The sequence below is a fragment of the Ranitomeya variabilis genome, chromosome 1, assembly GCF_051348905.1.
Source record: "Ranitomeya variabilis isolate aRanVar5 chromosome 1, aRanVar5.hap1, whole genome shotgun sequence".
Taxonomy (NCBI): domain Eukaryota; kingdom Metazoa; phylum Chordata; class Amphibia; order Anura; family Dendrobatidae; genus Ranitomeya; species Ranitomeya variabilis.
Genome location: NC_135232.1, coordinates 479790203 through 479807543, shown reverse-complemented (window position 1 = coordinate 479807543; position 17341 = coordinate 479790203). Strand labels below are relative to the sequence as shown.

General features: G+C 42.4%; 1 protein-coding gene across 1 annotated transcript in view; it reads right to left on the bottom strand.

The window, feature by feature from the left end:
* Window positions 1-17341, bottom strand: part of DCAF10 (DDB1 and CUL4 associated factor 10) — a 29791-nt gene that overhangs the window by 9859 nt on the left and 2591 nt on the right. Inside the window, exons 3-5 of the mRNA XM_077251371.1 lie at window positions 12785-12982; window positions 10647-10849; window positions 8347-8460 (exon numbers count right to left, since the gene is read on the bottom strand). Coding sequence (XP_077107486.1) covers window positions 8347-8460; window positions 10647-10849; window positions 12785-12982 — 515 coding nt within the window. The remainder of the gene's footprint in view (window positions 1-8346; window positions 8461-10646; window positions 10850-12784; window positions 12983-17341) is intronic.

Here is a 17341-nt window from a genome sequence, read left to right as displayed (position 1 = left end):
TTCTGCCTCACAAAAATCGGAATAAAAAGCGATCAAAAAATGTCACGTGCCCGAAAATGTTACCAATAAAAACGTCAACTCGTCCCGCAAAAAACAAGACCTCACATGACTCTGTGGACTCAAATATGGAAAAATTATAGCTCTCAAAATGTGGTAACGCAAAAAATATTTTTTGCAATAAAAAGCGTCTTTCAGTGTGTGATGGCTGCCAATCATAAAAATCCGCTAAATAACCCGCTATAAAAGTAAATCAAACCCCCCTTCATCACCCCCTTAGTTAGGGAAAAATTAAAAAATAAAAAAAAATGTATTTATTTCCATTTTCCCATTAGGGTTAGGGCTAGGGTTAGGGTTATTGCTAGGGTTGGGGCTAGGGTTGGGGCTAGGGCTAAGGCTACAGTTAGGGTTGGGGCTAAAGTTAGGGTGAGGATTACATTTACGGTTGGGAATAGGGTTGGGCGTGTCTGGGTTAGAGGTGTGGTTAGGGTTACTGTTGGGATTAGGGTAAGGGGTGTGTTTGGATTAGGGTATCAGTTATAATTGGGGGGTTTCCACTGTTTAGGCACATCAGGGGCTCTCCAAACGGGACATGGCATCCGATCTCAATTCCAGCCAATTCTGCGTTGAAAAAGTAAAACAGTGCTCCTTCCCTTCAGAGCTCTCCCGTGTGCCCAAACAGGGGTTTACCCCAACATATGGGGTATCGGCGTACTCAGGACAAATTGGACAACATCTTTTGGGGTCCAATATCTCCTGTTACCCTTGGGAAAATACAAAACTGGGGGCTAAAAAATAAGTTTTGTGGGAAAAAAAAACACTTTATTTTCACGGCTCTGCGTTGTAAACTGTAGTGAAACACTTCAGGGTTCAAAGTTCTCACAACACATCTAGATAAGTTCCTTGGGGGGTCTAGTTTCCAATATGGGGTCACTTGTGGGGGGTTTGTACTGTTTGGGTACATCAGGGGCTCTGCAAATGCAACGTGACGCCTGCAGACCAATCCATTTAAGTCTGCATTCCAAATGGCGCTCCTTCCCTTCCGAGCTCTGTCATGCGCCCAAACAGTGGTTTACCCCCACATATGGGGTATCGTCGTACTCAGGACAAATTGCACAACAACTTTTGTGGTCTAATTTCTTCTCTTACCCTTGGGGAAATAAAAAAAAAAATGGGGGCGAAAAGATCATTTTTGTGAAAAAATATAATTTTTTATTTTTACGGCTCTGCATTATAAACTTCTGTGAAGCACTTGTTGGGTCAAAGTGCTCACCACACAACTAGATAAGTTCCTTAAGGGGTCTACTTTCCAAAATGGTGTCACTTGTGGGGGGTTTCAATGTTTAGGCACATCAGGGGCTCTCCAAATGCAACATGGCGTCCCATCTCAATTCCAGTCAATTTTGCATTGAAAAGTCAAATGGCGCTCCTTTCCTTCCGAGCTCTGCCATGCGCCCAAACAGTGGTTTACCCCCACATATGGGGTATCAGCGTACTCAGGACAAATTGTACAACAACTTTTGGGGTCCATTTTCTCCTGTTACCCTTGGTAAAATAAATCAAATTGGAGCTGAAATAAATTTTGTGTGAAAAAAAGTTAAATGTTCATTTTTATTTAAACATTCCAAAAATTCCTGTGAAACACCTGAAGGGTTAATAAACTTCTTGAAAGTGGTTTTGAGTACCTTGAGGGGTGCAGTTTTTAGAATGGTGTCACACTTGGGTATTTTCTATCATATAGACCCCTCAAAATGACTTCAAATGAGATGTGGTCCCTAAAAAAAAAATGGTGTTGTAAAAATGAGAAATTTCTGGTCAACTTTTAACCCTTATAACTCCCTAACAAAAAAAAATTTTGGTTCCAAAATTGTGCTGATGTAAAGTAGACATGTGGGAAATGTTACTTATTAAGGATTTTTTTCGTGACATATGTCTGTGATTTAAGGGCATAAAAATTAAAAGTTGGAAAATTGTGAAATTTTCAAAATTTTCGCCAAATATTCGTTTTTTTCACAAATAAACGCAAGTTATATCGAAGAAATTTTACCACTATCATGAAGTACAATATGTCACGAGAAAATGTCAGAATCGCCAAGATCCGTTGAAGCGTTCCAGAGTTATAACCTCATAAAGGGACAGTGGTCAGAATTGTAAAAATTGGCCTGGTCATTAACGTGCAAACCACCCTTGGGGGTGAAGGGGTTAATGAACATGTTGCTTTTCTTTACGCGATGCGATTTTTTTGCAGAAAAAAATGCAACATTTGCACAAGAAATGCGGAATACACTGTAAATAATAGGAGGCATATGTAAGCGTTTTTTTCGTTTTTATATCACGTTTTTATAGCGAAAAAATGCGAAAAATACTGAACGTGTGCACATGGCCTTAGACATAAGGGAATAGCATTCCCCGATGGGTAAAAATGCCTCAGCTGTCCAATATAGCTGACACCTCTGCTGCATCAGTCACAATTGGCGTTGGTTCCAACCATGGCAGTTTAACCCTTAGATGCTAGTGTCAATAGTGACTATGGCATCTAGATGGTTAACAGATTATTGTGCTCCCTCAGTGACCCCATCGGCCCCCCAAGATCATGGTTGTGTAGTACTGATTGTAGTTTTGGTAGTTCATGGCCTAATAACAGCCTTAGACTCTTGTAGCTATACAGGTCCGTTCAGAAGTTAGCGATATTTAGGTGGTAAAGATAACATTTTTCTTTCCTGTTATGCCACTTTGCATTAATTCATGAAAAGCACCTGCAAGTTTATTAACCAGTCAGCAGTTTTGGATATGTTGCGGGGGCGCTGTTTTTAAAGTGCTACTGCTTTGGATTTTTTTTTTTTTTTTTTTCAATATATAGGTCCCCCAAAGTCACTTCAAAACTGAACAGGTCCCTAAAAAATAAGTTTAGTAAATCTCCTTGGAAAAATACAAAATTACTGCTAAAAGTTTAAACATTCTAACCAGGTCTGTGGAATTATTAAGCCAAACCTCCAACTCCTCAATTTCCCTGACTCCACAGCACTGGTCACTACTGAGCATGTACATAAAGTGCAGCACAGATTCATCTCTAAAAGCCGAGACCAGGAACAGAACAGACATTTATATGGCATTTCATAACTTTCCCAAATTATGAAAATATTTACAGCACACTGCATTGTACTACTGAACCCAATTTATTATAGATTTTAAGAGTCGGACCGTTTTATACCAACTCCACAGCCCTGGTTCTAAGAAAATAAAAAACATTTTACAGATGGTGCAGATAAGACAGACATGAGGGACCATGCTACTTATTAACCATTTTGCGTGGTATGATTGTGTTTGAATTAAATGAATAATCAAAGCTTAAAAATAGGTCATTTTTTAAATTTGTCAAATTTCTGATATTTTTTATAATAAAAAATAAAAAAAACATATCGACCTAAATTTATCATCATCATAAAATATAACGTGTCACGAAAAAAAAATCTCAAAATCACAGGGAATCATTCCAGAGTCAGATTTGAAATATTTGGCCTGGCCACCAAGGGGTTACATTTAGTACGCCTTCGTAGGCATAGTTTAGAATTTCCATCTCTTTGTTGCCGATGTTTTGAAAAACAGAAAAACACAGATATCTAATCCCGCAGTGATTTTATGCACGCCCGACACTTTTTTTTGCTATATTTAAGCAGAACGTGATTTTTTTTTAGTTAAAGGATGGAAAAAAGAAAAACACTAAAGTGGGATAGGACCCACCTTAAATGTACATCCCAATAGGCAATATTGGCAACAGCAAAAGGTGAGGGGTTATAGAAAAAACATGCATTTTGTTTTTAATGAACTTAGTAAAAAGTTAAAGGGAACCTGTCACCCCCTAAATGGAAGTTGAGCTAAGCCCACCGCCATCAGGGGCTTATCTACAGCTTTCTGGAATGCTGTAGATAAGCCCCTGATGTATCTTGAAAGATGAGAAAAAGAGGTTAGATTATACTCACCTGGGCGGGCGGGCGGTCCGATGGGCGTCACGGTCCGGTCCGGGGCCTCACCTCTTCTTACGATGACGTCCTCTTCTTGTCTTCACGCTGCGGCTCCGGCGCAGGCGTACTTTGTCTGCCCTGTTGAGGGCAGAGCAAAGTACTGCAGTGCGCAGGCGCCGGGCCTCTCTGACCTTTCCCAGTGCCTGCGCACTACAGTACTTTGCTCTGCCCCCAACAGGGCAGACAAAGTACGCCTGCCCCGGAGCCGCAGCGTGAAGACAAGAAGAGGACTTCATCGTAAGAAGATGGGAGGCCCCGGACTGCACCGTAACGCCCATCGGATCGGACCGCCCCTGGGTGAGTGTAATCTAACCTCTTTTTCTCATCTTTCAGGATACATCGGCGGCTTATCTACAGCATTACAGAATGCTGTAGATAAGCCCCTGAAGGCGGTGGGCTTAGCTCAACTTCCATTTTGGGGGTGACAGGTTCCCTTTAATGATGCTGTCTAAATTAAAATAAGTGGGAAAAATGAACTCCCAACAATGGTAAAGTGCCTGTCGCAGATAGTGGAGATCCTTTCCCTCTTTTTTGGCTGTTAAAAACAGTCAGTGGGATCAAGTTTCGATCCACAATTGAGCAAGTGTGAAATGGACCAACCCAGGGCATTCGTAATCAGCTACAAGCCAATGAAGTTCACATAGATCTATCTTGCTAGCAAGCTGAAATCGCTTAGTGCTGGACAGAAATAGGTGTGATTACTCTAACAGAAGTGGTTAGAGATGATCAAAACATTAATATGACCAAGTAGTGATTAATAACCACAATAGACATAAGGTGCAAATGATAGTGATCAGTGCAGACATACGTAGAAGGCGTCCTTCCAGATACTGATCACATAGAAAGCACATTTGTTTGGTAGATAAATAAAAGGAAAGTGTTCATTCATTTGATGCCGATTCACAAGTGGAAGGGGGCAGGAGTATTCAAGCCCTCGATCACATTCAGAGGCCTAGAAAAAGGAGTATAGTCCTTTAGATCCCTAAGCAGCACTACTCCCCAACTGCTCGCGCCAAAGGGAGTCCACAGTTACCCCTCATCAAGAAGGCCCTTCATCCCCCCTTTGTGTGCATCCCGACACAAGTCTTCAGGGAACCTATAACACATATAGCGTATATAGTTTCTGATGCACAGTAATAGTCAAGCCTGTCTTTGTCTTTTTCCAGCAGCGAGCCTAGTATCTATGGGGCCGGGAATGAATCCTGTGATTAAGCAATCCTTAGCAGTAACAGGTGTTAACCAGGGCTGTGGAGTCAGAGTCGATGTTGGTATAAAATAGACCGACTCCTAAAATATGTAATAAATTTAGTTCAGTGCAGGATGTGCTGTAAATGCTTTCATCAGAATTCAGGAAACTTATAAAATGTCCTATAAAATGTCTGTTCTAATGTAAGGATCTCTGCTTTTAGATAAGATGAATCTGTGCTGCACTTTATGTACATGCTCAGTAGTGAGGCAGTGCTGTGGAGTCAGGGTATGTACTGTACATGCTCAGTAGTGTGGCAGTGCTGTGGAATCAGGGTATGTACATGCTCAGTAGTGAGGCAGTGTTGTGGAGTCAGGGTATGTACATGCTAAGTAGTGAGGCAGTGCTGTGGAGTCAGGGTATGTACTGTACATGCTCAGTAGTGTGGCAGTGCTGTGGAATCAGGGTATGTACATGCTCAGTAGTGAGGCAGTGCTGTGGAGTCAGGGTATGTACATGCTAAGTAGTGAGGCAGTGCTGTGGGGTCAGGGTGTGTACATGATCAGTAGTGAGGCAGTGCTGTGGAATCAGGGTATGTACATGCTCAGTAGTGTGGCAGTGCTGTCAGGGTATGTACATGCTCAGTAGTGAGGCAGTGCTGTGGAGTCAGGGTATGTACATGCTAAGTAGTGAGGCAGTGCTGTGGGGTCAGGGTGTGTACATGCTCAGTAGTGAGGCAGTGCTGTGGAATCAGGGTATGTACATGCTCAGTAGTGAGGCAGTGCTGTGGAATCAGGGTATGTACATGCTCAGTAGTGAGGCAGTGCTGTGGAGTCTGGGTATGTACATGCTCAGTAGTGAGGCAGTGCTGTGGAGTCTGGGTATGTACATGCTCAGTAGTGAGGCAGTGCTGTGGAGTCAGGGTAATTGGCTTACTGACTACACAGCCCTGGTGTTAAGTGTAAGAAGAACATACCAGTTAAAGGGGTATTCCCATCTCCAAGATCCTATCCCAATATGTAGAAGGTGTAATAATAATAATATTAGCAAACACCTCCAATGAGAAATTTATAGATACTTTAGTATAGTTCTTCAGATTGGCTATGTCTATTACCTCTTGTAGGGCATTCCAATATCTTAAGTATTCATGGTTACAACTAGTGTTGAGCAAATATACTCGTTACTCGAGATTTCCCGAGCACGCTCGGGTGTCCTCCGAGTATTTTGTAGTGCTCGGAGATTTAGTTTTCTTCGCCGCAGCTGGATGATTTACATCTCTTAGCCAGCTTGATTACATGTGGGGATTCCCTAGCAACCAGGCAACCCCCACATGTACTCAGCCTGGCTAATAGCTGTAAATCATTCAGCTGCGGCGATGAAAACTAAATCTCCGAGCACTGAAAAAATACTTGGGAGGACCCCCGAGCGTGCTCGAGAAATCTCGAGGAACGAGTATATTCGCTCATCACTAGTTACAACCACTAAGAGTTGTCTAACTGTCATTATATGAGTGGTTATAACCATGGATACCAGGCTACTGCAATGTCCTGGACATGGGGTAAGTGACAAAATGAATCTGATTTCTAATTGGAGGTATTTGCTAATATTATTATTAGCATTCTTACGACTACACACCTACTATATATTGAGATAGGATCTTGGAAATGCGAATACCCTTTTAATGCCCAGCTGGTTAATGACAGCCCAGCATTTGGAGGGTGTCCAATAGAGAATTGTGTCCTCAGTGAGCCATCGGCACTCATGACTACACCACTATCGGTAGTTAGAACGCATGTCTGTTGTCATTTCCGGCTGCCGTGGAGCGCAAAATCGTTTCAGTATTTGGAAAAACATAAAAGTCACAGTTACCCCCTCTATGTGGCTTGGGCACACTTTCAATTACTATGAATTTAAGGGTCTTCAAATCTCCTCTATGATGGTTATTTATATGCCTTGCTATGGGTGAATCCCTTTTGGGTTCAATGTAGCCGATATAGTCACCCACCCTGAGTCTGAATTCCCATATGGTCTTGCCGATATATTCCATACTGCAGTCGCAGGTAGCCTAAGGGTAGGTTTCCACGTTCAGGAAACGCTGCGTGTTTGACGCTGCGTAGAGCCGCAGCGTCAAACCCGCAGCGTCCAGATGTTACAGCATAGTGGAGGGGATTTTATGAAATCCCGTCTCCACTATGCGTGGTAACACGCATCCGGCGGCCCTGCGATTCCGGACATGAGGCGCGTCATTTTAGATCGCAGCATGTCCGTGTACCTTGCGGCGACGCTGCGCCGCCGCAAGGTAAAACACAGGGCCCTATGTGTGGGGTGCGATGATTCCGGATGTGTGCAATGAACACATCTGGCATCATCGCATCTCCAGAAGGGGGCGGAGCGGGTTTTCCGCTCCATCCAAAGCGCCGGCCATCCTGAACATGGAAACATACCCTTATGGATCATCCTTTGGGTGCGGCAATTGATCAACTGTAGGACCCTGTAGTCCCTACCCATTACATTACTCTTGAAGAAGACGTTACCCAGTTTAATAAGCGGAGATGCCACACAGCTGCCACATTTGAAGCACCCTTTCACATCGTTCGCCAGTCAAGTGGATGGCTTCTTAAAATGGCTGTGCACCAATCATTCAGTCATCTCCCTTTTCTATAGGAAATTTGAGGGTGATCAGTTAGTTTACGACTAATATCAGAGTCCATCAGGAGGATTGGTTAGTGTTTGATCCTGCTGTCAGTTTTCTGATCTCAGAAAAAAAAAAAAGGAAATGATCTTCACTACCTGCAACAGGCCTTTTACCATTGTTGGAGTTCATTTTTCCCATTATTTTATTTCAGGCAGCATTGTTATATTTTGATAAAAGGTTACAACATTTTATAAGCTCAGAAAGAGAATGATTGATTTTGCACAAAATTTATGAACTACATGCACCATTTTGATGAATGCTGCCACAAGACAGAATAATAATAATAATAATAATAATAAATTAAAAACAAAATAATTACTTGGGCCCATATAGTTCACACTGTGCACAACCCAGCAAAATAGCTTTCATTTAAAATACCCAAGGGCAAGTTCAGACTTTCTGGCACAATACCTTGCCAACTGAGGAAAGAGTTTTTGAGGAAATACCTTCTCGTTGGGATGCCCGTGAAGTATGCTTCTCAAACAGGGAGCCCAGATCACTATGATGACAAGGAGAGCTAGATGGTCTGGAGTCAGAAGAAGTAGGTGATGTGGTCACATCTGCGGGTAATACAGAACAAATGAGACATCTGCAAATTTCAGCTGACTATTTCATCACATACACTTACCCACCTTTACCTTCCTCATAATCTTAGGTTAAAGGGACACAATCACACAATTAAGTTGTGGACACAATCACGATAACAAGGGGCCCATTAACATATGAGAAGTTGCTATAATGGCTAGCTGCTGCCCAAAAGTCCCAATTGCCATCTCAAATCATCATCTGCATTAAACCCCCAGAATTATTTATTCTGAAATTAATACTGTAAAAAAGTCACAAGTTTTGGCACAAGTCTGTTGTACACCAATATCTGCTACTTTACACTGCTCATTTGAAGAGAGGTGGGACAGGCATCCAGTAGCCTGTTAGAAACCTACGATAGGAATTTATCAAAGGGGTCTTACTGAAGTCATACTTATGGGGTGAAACACAGGAAGTCACATGATCACTTTTGCACTACGTCTCGGCAGATCTGAAAGTGGAGGAGAGCTAGAGAGTGTCCTTTCGTGTGCCAGTACTCTCTATTGTCCTCGATAGAAGGAAATACAGGCGCTTCTCACAAAATTAGAATATCATCAAAAGGTTAATTTATTTCAGTTCTTCAATACAAAAAGTGAAACTCACAGAGTCATTACAAACAGAGTGATCTATTTCAAGTGTTTATTTCTGTTAATGTTGATGATTATGGCTTACAGCAAATGAAAATCCAAAAGTTATCTCAGTAAATTATAATAATTAACAAAATCACCTGCAAAGGCTTCCTAAGCATTTAAAAAGGTCCCTTAGTCTGTTTCAGTAGGCTCCACAATCAAGGGGAAGGCTGCTGACACATGTCCAGAAGGCAGACATTGACACACTCCACAAGGAGGGTAAGCCACAAAAGGTCATTGCTAAAGAAGCTGGCTGTTCACAGAGTGCTGTATCCAAGCATATTAAAGGAAAATTGTGTGGAAGGAAAAAGTGTGGTAGAAAAAGGTGCACAAGCAACCGGGATAGCTGCAGCCTTGAAAGGATTGTTAAGAGAAGGCCATTCAAAAATTTGGGGGAGATTCACAAAGAGTGGACTGCTGCTGGAGTCATTGCTTCAAGAGCCACCACACACAGACGTATCCAGGACATGGGCTACAAGTGTCGCATTCCTTGTGTCAAGCCACTCATGACCAATAGACAACACCAGAAGCGTCTTACCTGGGCCAAGGAGAAAAAGAACTGGACTGTTGCTCAGTGGTCCAAGGTGTTGTTTTCAGATGAAAGTAAATTTTGCATTTCATTTGGAAATCAAGGTCCCAGAGTCTGGAGGAAGAGTGGAGAGGCACACAATCCAAGCTGCATGAGGTCTAGTGTGAAGTTTCCACAATCAGTGATGGTTTGGGGAGCCAGGTCATCTTCTGGTGTAGGTCCACTGTGTTTTATCAAGACCAATGTCAGCGCAGCCGTCTACTAGGAAATATTAGAGCACTTTATGCTTCCCTCTGCCGACAAGCTTTTTGGAGATTGAGATTTCATTCTCCAGCAGGACTTGGCACCTGTCCACACTGCCAAAAATACCAATACCTGGTTTAAAAACAACAGTATCACTGTGCTTGATTGGCCAGCAAACTCGCCTGACCTTAACCCCATAGAAAATCTATGGGGTATTGTCAAGAGGACGATGAGAAACACCAGACCCAACAATGCAGACGAGCTGAAGGCTGCTATCAAAGCAACCTGGGCTTCCATAACACCTCAGCAGTGCCACAGGCTGACCGCCTCCATGCCGCACTGACGCAGTAATTGATGCAAAAGGAGCCCTGACCAAGTATTGAGTGCATTTACTGAACATTCATTTCAGTAGGCAAACATTTTGGATTTTAAAGTCATTTTTCAAGCTGGTGTTATAAAGTATTCTAATTTACTGAGATAATGGCTTTTGGGTTTTCATTGGCTACAAGCCATAATCATCAACATTAACAGAAATAAACACTTGAAATAGATCAGTCTGTTTGTAATGACTATATAATATACGAGTTTCACTTTATGTATTGAAGAACTGAAATAAATTGCTAATTTTTTGAGAAGCACTTGTGTTTCCTTCTTTACACACCCGAAACAGCACAGTGTAGCGAGTTGTAAAAAAAAAAAAAAAAAAGTAAGAGTTCCAAGTGTCCTATTACACACAATCTGAAAATGTAGTCTCTTCTACCTGACGTGGAAGCTGTTCTTCTTGCTCTCAAGATGGGGTAACTGCCAACCTCTAGGGACTTGGTTAGGTCTAAATCGTGCAAGATTAACAGATAACCAGAGGAAGTAGAAATCAGCATTTTTGAACAGTCGGGGGTCAGCCTCATGCGCATCAGGAAACGAGTGTGAAAGAATTTTTTGTGTGGACAGCCATCCTCAGTACACCTGTAAAATGCAAGCAATGAAAAAATAAAACAATGAAACAAGGAAAACTGTATACAAAACCGCCAGAGAAAATGGTTAGGTCATGTACGCAAAGTTCCCTTCTGTTCCAGTATTGAACGGAATACATTATTGGCACCATTGATTATTATGTAAAAGAGACAAAATGACCATACATTGTATATACACACACGCTTATATGAGTACCAATATAATATTTAATAGTTCTAGCATTGTCATAACCTGACATTGCCGGCTCTCATCTCAAGCTCCTGTCTGCAGCAACATAGCGAGCGGGCGGCCGCAAAACAGAGATGAGAACTGACAAAGACTCTATGGCTATGTTCACATGTTGCATTTTTTTCTGCAGGCAAAACGTGCTCTCTTGGCAGTAATGAAGCTGCTTACAAAAAGCAGTTTTTCTGCATTTTTCAGGACCCCAAAGCTCAGATTTGCTTCTACCACAGAAACCTGAACAATACAAGGTGTTAGGTCACCAATGCAAGACATAAGTGAAACCATAAAACCATTTTGGAAAAAAAGTGTAATTTGAGCAAATTATTTAGTGGAAAAAGATTTTTATGTCTGAAAAAATAGTGACTATTCCGAACAAAAAAGTTCACATGAGCTCATGAAAAAAAATACAAAAAATACATAATTACAAGCGTAACAGCGGGGGAGGTGAATTGGTAGGGAATTGCTTACCCAAGACATCAGCAGTGCATTGGGTTTGTAGGACACTGTTTACTTTACTCTTTGGTCAGCCTTGAGTTGATCTGGTATTGTTCAATTTCACACCTTGGTCAGCTAATGCTTGCTTAAGGCTAGGTTCACATTGCGTTAATGTGTGCACGCTAACGGACAGCATTGCACGGCGAAAATGTCGCAATTAACGCCGTGCAACGGGTCCGTAGCGCACCCATTGACAGCAATGTAAATTTCGCCTGTAGCGCATCGCTAGCGCGTGCCTTTTTCGGCTCGCGCTAGCGATGTGCCGTTCTTTTGTGACGCGCTGCGGACGCTGCTTGCAGCGTCCGCAGCGCGCCCGAGGTCCGTTCCCCGCTCTCGCAGATCGGGGATCTGCGAGAGCGGGGACGTTAACGCGACCCCTAAACGCGGCCCCGAAAAAAACATTGCGTTAGCGCAATCCGCTAGCGCTAAATGGATTGCCGTAACGCAATGTGAACCTAGCCTTACACATACAGTATCACTAATTTACTTAAACTGCACTAATCCTAACTGCCATTCTGAGGTGACGAAACAGACAGTTTAAACTTCGGAAAACCGATGGCTTCACATACTGCTTAGGCTACTTTCACACTAGCGTCGTTCGACGCACGTGGCAATGCGTCGTTTTGGAGAAAAAACGCATCCTGCAAAGTTGCCCGCAGGATGCGTTTTTTTCTCCATTGACTTTCATTAGCGACGCATTGCGATGCAGTGCCACACGTCGCAACTGTCGTGCGACGGTTGCGTCGTGTTTTGGCGGACCGTCGGCACAAAAAAAGTTACAAGTAACTTTTTTTGTGCGTCGTGTCCGCCATTTCCGACCGCGCTTGCACGGCCGGAACTCCGCCCCCTCCTCCCCGCACATCACAATGGGGCAGTGGATGCGTTGAAAAACTGCATCCGCCGCCCCCGTTGTGCTTTTATTTCACAGCATGCGTGCATGCGTCGCTATGTCGGGCTGACGCATGGCGACGGCCCCGTACCGACGCTAGTGTGAAAGTAGCCTTAACCTGTCTTCTTTCACTAAAAACGCAGCAAAACCCGACACCTGCGGTTTTTTTGCTGTGTTTTTGCATATATATTTCCTCATTAGCTTATCGGAATACTGCATTTGCCATGAGAAACTACATCAGCCTCGGATAATGTCTATATATGTGTACAAAAATTGTGTTAGCAGATTCAAATTGCAGCATAAAATCCTGTACTCACCTATTTGTATCCCAGATTATGACGTTGCCATCAAATCCAGACGTTACCAAAAGCCTTGTATTGGTATCAAATTCGATGTTCTTTACCCAGCTGGTATGCCCATGTAACGTGCACACCTTAGTGTTTAGCTTTCTCAGGTCCCACAGGGCTATTGTGGTATCATCTGAGCAGGTGGCAAACATTCTGTTGTCCAGGAATCTGCACAAAAAGGAAAAACAGGTATTATTCTGAACTTAACTGCTGCATGTTACCCTGTTATGGCCACGTCATTAGGCAGGATGAGGTCAGAGGCCCCGACTTGGTTATAGGTGGAGTTTGCAGAAATGCGATCCGCATCTATGGCACACACTGTGGATATGCCATAGATGCCTAAAGTGGCCATCACACCTTTAAAACACTTCATAAGGAAAACAAATTCTGTTTTTACAGAAGCCATGCGTTATAAGATGGATCCATATGTCTGGATACAATACTATCCTATTCTGACCATCAAAAAAAACTAAACTAAAACCTAATGGAAAAAAGAACTAGTGCAACAGAGCCTTAAAAAAGGTTATCACCTATCCATGTTTTAGGGGAATACCTGCTGATTTAGGGGGGGTCCCATGAATCCCAAGAGCCTCATTGTGGTGGATGAGGCAAAGGTGCAGACACTCTACCTCTGCTCTATTTGTGGTCAATGGGACTGTTGGAAATAGCTGAGCGTTCAGCTCCGCTTTCTCTGGCAGAACCAAAAACAATAGATAAAGCAGTGGTCGAGTGTGCTCTTTTCCACTCATTCAAGACAGGACTCTACAGAGCCCATTCCTCTGAGTCCCTGAGCCTCATTCTTGGTATTGCAGGCTCAGAGGTGGTACCCCTAGAAATCAGTATATTACTCCATAGTCTGTGACTAGGGGATTAATTACATCATTGGGAAAAACCCCATTAACCTTTGAGTCACGGGATCTACAAAGAGCCTCATTAGGTGCAGGTTCATCTGCTCATCTTTACAAGCTTTTAGTAACATGCACACAAAACCTGATTTTTAAAAGAGTGGCGATAAACAAAGATTCATACATCCCCCCCTCCCCCGGGTCACTGGAAGGCTGAGTAGGGATACAGATGACAGTAATATATTGTGATCCATCTTTCTGGCTGTTTATGGCTTCTCCTACCTTTAAACAGGCACAGAACCAGAAAGAAAAACTTTTTAGGCTATGTGCACACGTTGCGGATTTTGATGCGCTTCCGCAGCGTTTTTGCATCAAATCTGCAGTGTAGAGCACAGCCAATGTTAGTCAATGGAAAATTGACATTTGGTGTGCACATGCTGCGGAAATAAACAGCGTGGATTTGCAGAGTTTTATTTTCCGCAGCATATCAATTCTTTTTGCGGATCTGCAGTGTTTCTGCACCCAATGACTTCCATTGTGTCAGACAAATCCGCAGCAAAACCGCAGGTTTAAAAAAGATCTGCGGTTTTGCTGCCGAGTTGGGTGCGAGAAACACTATAGATCGGGAGGAAGAGTGTGTGGGTGGAGACTGTGTGTACGGAGAAGGTGTGTGTGTGTGTGTGTGTGTGTGTGTGTGTGTGTGTGTGTGTGTGTGTGTGTGTGTGTGTGTGTGTGTGTGTGTGTGTGTGTGTGTGTATTGTCCGATGGGACTACTAGGGATTACTACAAAAACACACACATATACACATACAGTACATACAACATACAGTATATACTCACCATACACCTAGTCCCCGATCACCTGTAAAAAAATAAAAATAATAAACCAACAGTGTACTCCCTGTTCCAATGTAATCCATTCAATGAGTGTCCCACGACGATCTCCCGCGGAGAGCTGTCACATCAGCAGATGTGACCGCTCTCCAGGGGCTCCGGTGATACAATGATACAATGACGGCAGGTAATCCTCTGCACTGTATCCCTCCGCCAAGTTCAGCAGAGTTCATACTGTCACTTACAGCACCGCTGTGTGGGAAAATTCTCACGCAGCAGTGCCGTAAAGTGAGAACCTGAACTCATTGAACCCTCAGTGATAATACTGCAGGAGCCATTGTCTCCTGTCAATGTGTCACTGGAGGCCTATAGAGCAGTCACATCTCCATATGTGACAGCTCTATAGGGGAGATCGTCGTGGGACACTCGTTATTAAATAGACTGCGTCAGACCAGGGAGTATTTGTGTTGGTTTATTATTTTTTCTTATTTTACAGGAGATCGAGGGCATCACAGGAATTAGGCGTAACAATAAATATGTAAAAACTGTGTTGTGTTTTATTTCATTTAAATACTTTATTCTGGCTGTGTTTTTATTTAACCCTTTAACATCTATAGCAGTGTTTCTCAACTCCAGTCCTCAAGACCCCACAACAGGTCATGTTTTCAGGATTTCCTTAATATTGCATAGGCGATTGAATTAATGCTTGAGCAGGTGATGAAATTAACACCTGTGCAATACTAAGGAAATCCTGAAAATGTGACCTGTTGTGGGGTCTTGAGGACTGGAGTTGAAAAACACTGATCTATAGGATTAGTAATGGATAGGTGTCTTATTGAAACCTCTCCATCACTTTCCCTCACTGGCGCAGAAAATTGCGCGGGAGCCCACACCATTTTTTTTTTCTTTAAAATTTTTTTTTTAAAGTAAATAGATATTACATAAAGTCTCTCACATCAATTCCCAGCATTGCCGCCTGCACGTGGGATCGGAGTGTGCGGCTGCATGTATTTCTATGTAGCTGAATGCTCTGGTCCGAGTGACGGCAGCACTCAGTGCCGGGTACTGAGGTGCGAGCTTCTGGCAAGTGTGACCCCAGCCTAACGCAGAGTGAGTGAGTGAGTGAGTGAGTGAGTGAGTGAGTGAGTGAGTGAGTGCGTGCACACACTAAATATCGGGCTTGGTATTATTTATCTATCCATCTATAGAAAGATGGATAGATATATCTTTAAATAGATCTATAGATGATAGATAGCTAGATATATCTATGGATAATCTATAGATAGATAGATCTATAGATATATCCATCTATCTATCCATTTATGTATAGATATATCTAGCTATTATCTATATATCTATCTGTGTGTATAAACATTATTCTTCAATGGAGTATGTAAATGAAGAGGTTGGACAAGAAATGACATCACAATCTTTTTTTTGTTAAACAATACATCTTTATTTAGCTTACAAAAGCGCATACAAATCCGCATGAAAATCTGCATCAAAAACGTGCGGATTTTTTCCTGCGTTTTCTGCCAAGAGAGGCAGAATCTGCGCAGAAAATTCCACAGGCAAATCAGCAACATCTGCACACAGCCTTAATGTCTAATCAGTCTGGCAGCAGAAGTATAGCACCTAGAACTTTGATCCTGATACAATGTCAAAGCTGAGCTTTAAAGATTTTATAGCACACTAACCAGAGTCTGAACAATATTCCAGGTACAACTATCTTTTTTTTCTTCTTATGCAGTCATGTTATATTATACATGTACTTGGCTGTAAAAGGGTTAGCAACCTTTGAAACCATATTTTATTGCCCCAATACATCCTAAAAAAAAAAAAAAACAACGAACAAACAAAAAACAAAACAACAACCCCTAGCAACTTTGTGGGCTGCTGGAATGTAAACAAATGCATCTCCATGGTAACAGACTACAAGTAGTCTGAACCTGCAGTGATACTCCCTTCTGTATTCTAATTTTTACTAACAAACACACGTGGTTAAAAGAAGGTTTAGGGTACTAATGAAACTGAGTATTTAACTGTGTCCAAACTGCAGCTGAAACTGAAATCATTCAGGTGGGCCATTGGCTACTCAATTTTTAACCCCTTCACTACATATGACTTATATTTACGTCATATGTCGTATCCATGACTCAGCACCAGAGCCCGCATCTTTCCCCGCACATGACAGCTGATTTACGGTAACTGCCGATGGGTTATCATGGCAACCAGGGGTCTCCTATCATTACGATACTCCTGTGAATGTTGGCTCGTGGCTGGCATTCACAGGAGATCGTGATTTCTGCTATATGTAGCATTGCTGAAGCCCTGCGATGTATAGCACAGGGGATCGGACGATCGCAGTTTCAAGTCTCCTAAGGGTACTAGTAAATAAAGTAAAAAGTGAGAAAAAGGTTTTTAAAAATCTATGAAAACTAAAAACACAAAAATTCAAATCTCCTTCCTTTTGCCACATTGAACATAAAAGAAAAAAATCCACAAATTTGGTATCGCTGTATTCAGAAATGTCTGATCAAAATATATAGTAAATTAATCTGATCGGTAAACAGTGTAATCAGAAAAAAATAAAATTCACTGAAAAGCCAGAATTACATTTTTTTGGCTGCCCTTTTCCATAGGCTCTGCTAGGATTTCGCTCTACTTGCCGATTCCAGCGCAGTCACATGATCACTCACATGCGATTTGCAGACTTGTGGTCATGTGACTACCAATGTCCCCTCCTGCTTCTGTCAATTGAAAATGACCACAATGAGAGAAGCAGGAGGAACGTCAGTTGTCACACGACCACATGTCTGTAAATGGAATGTGAGCGATTATGGGAATC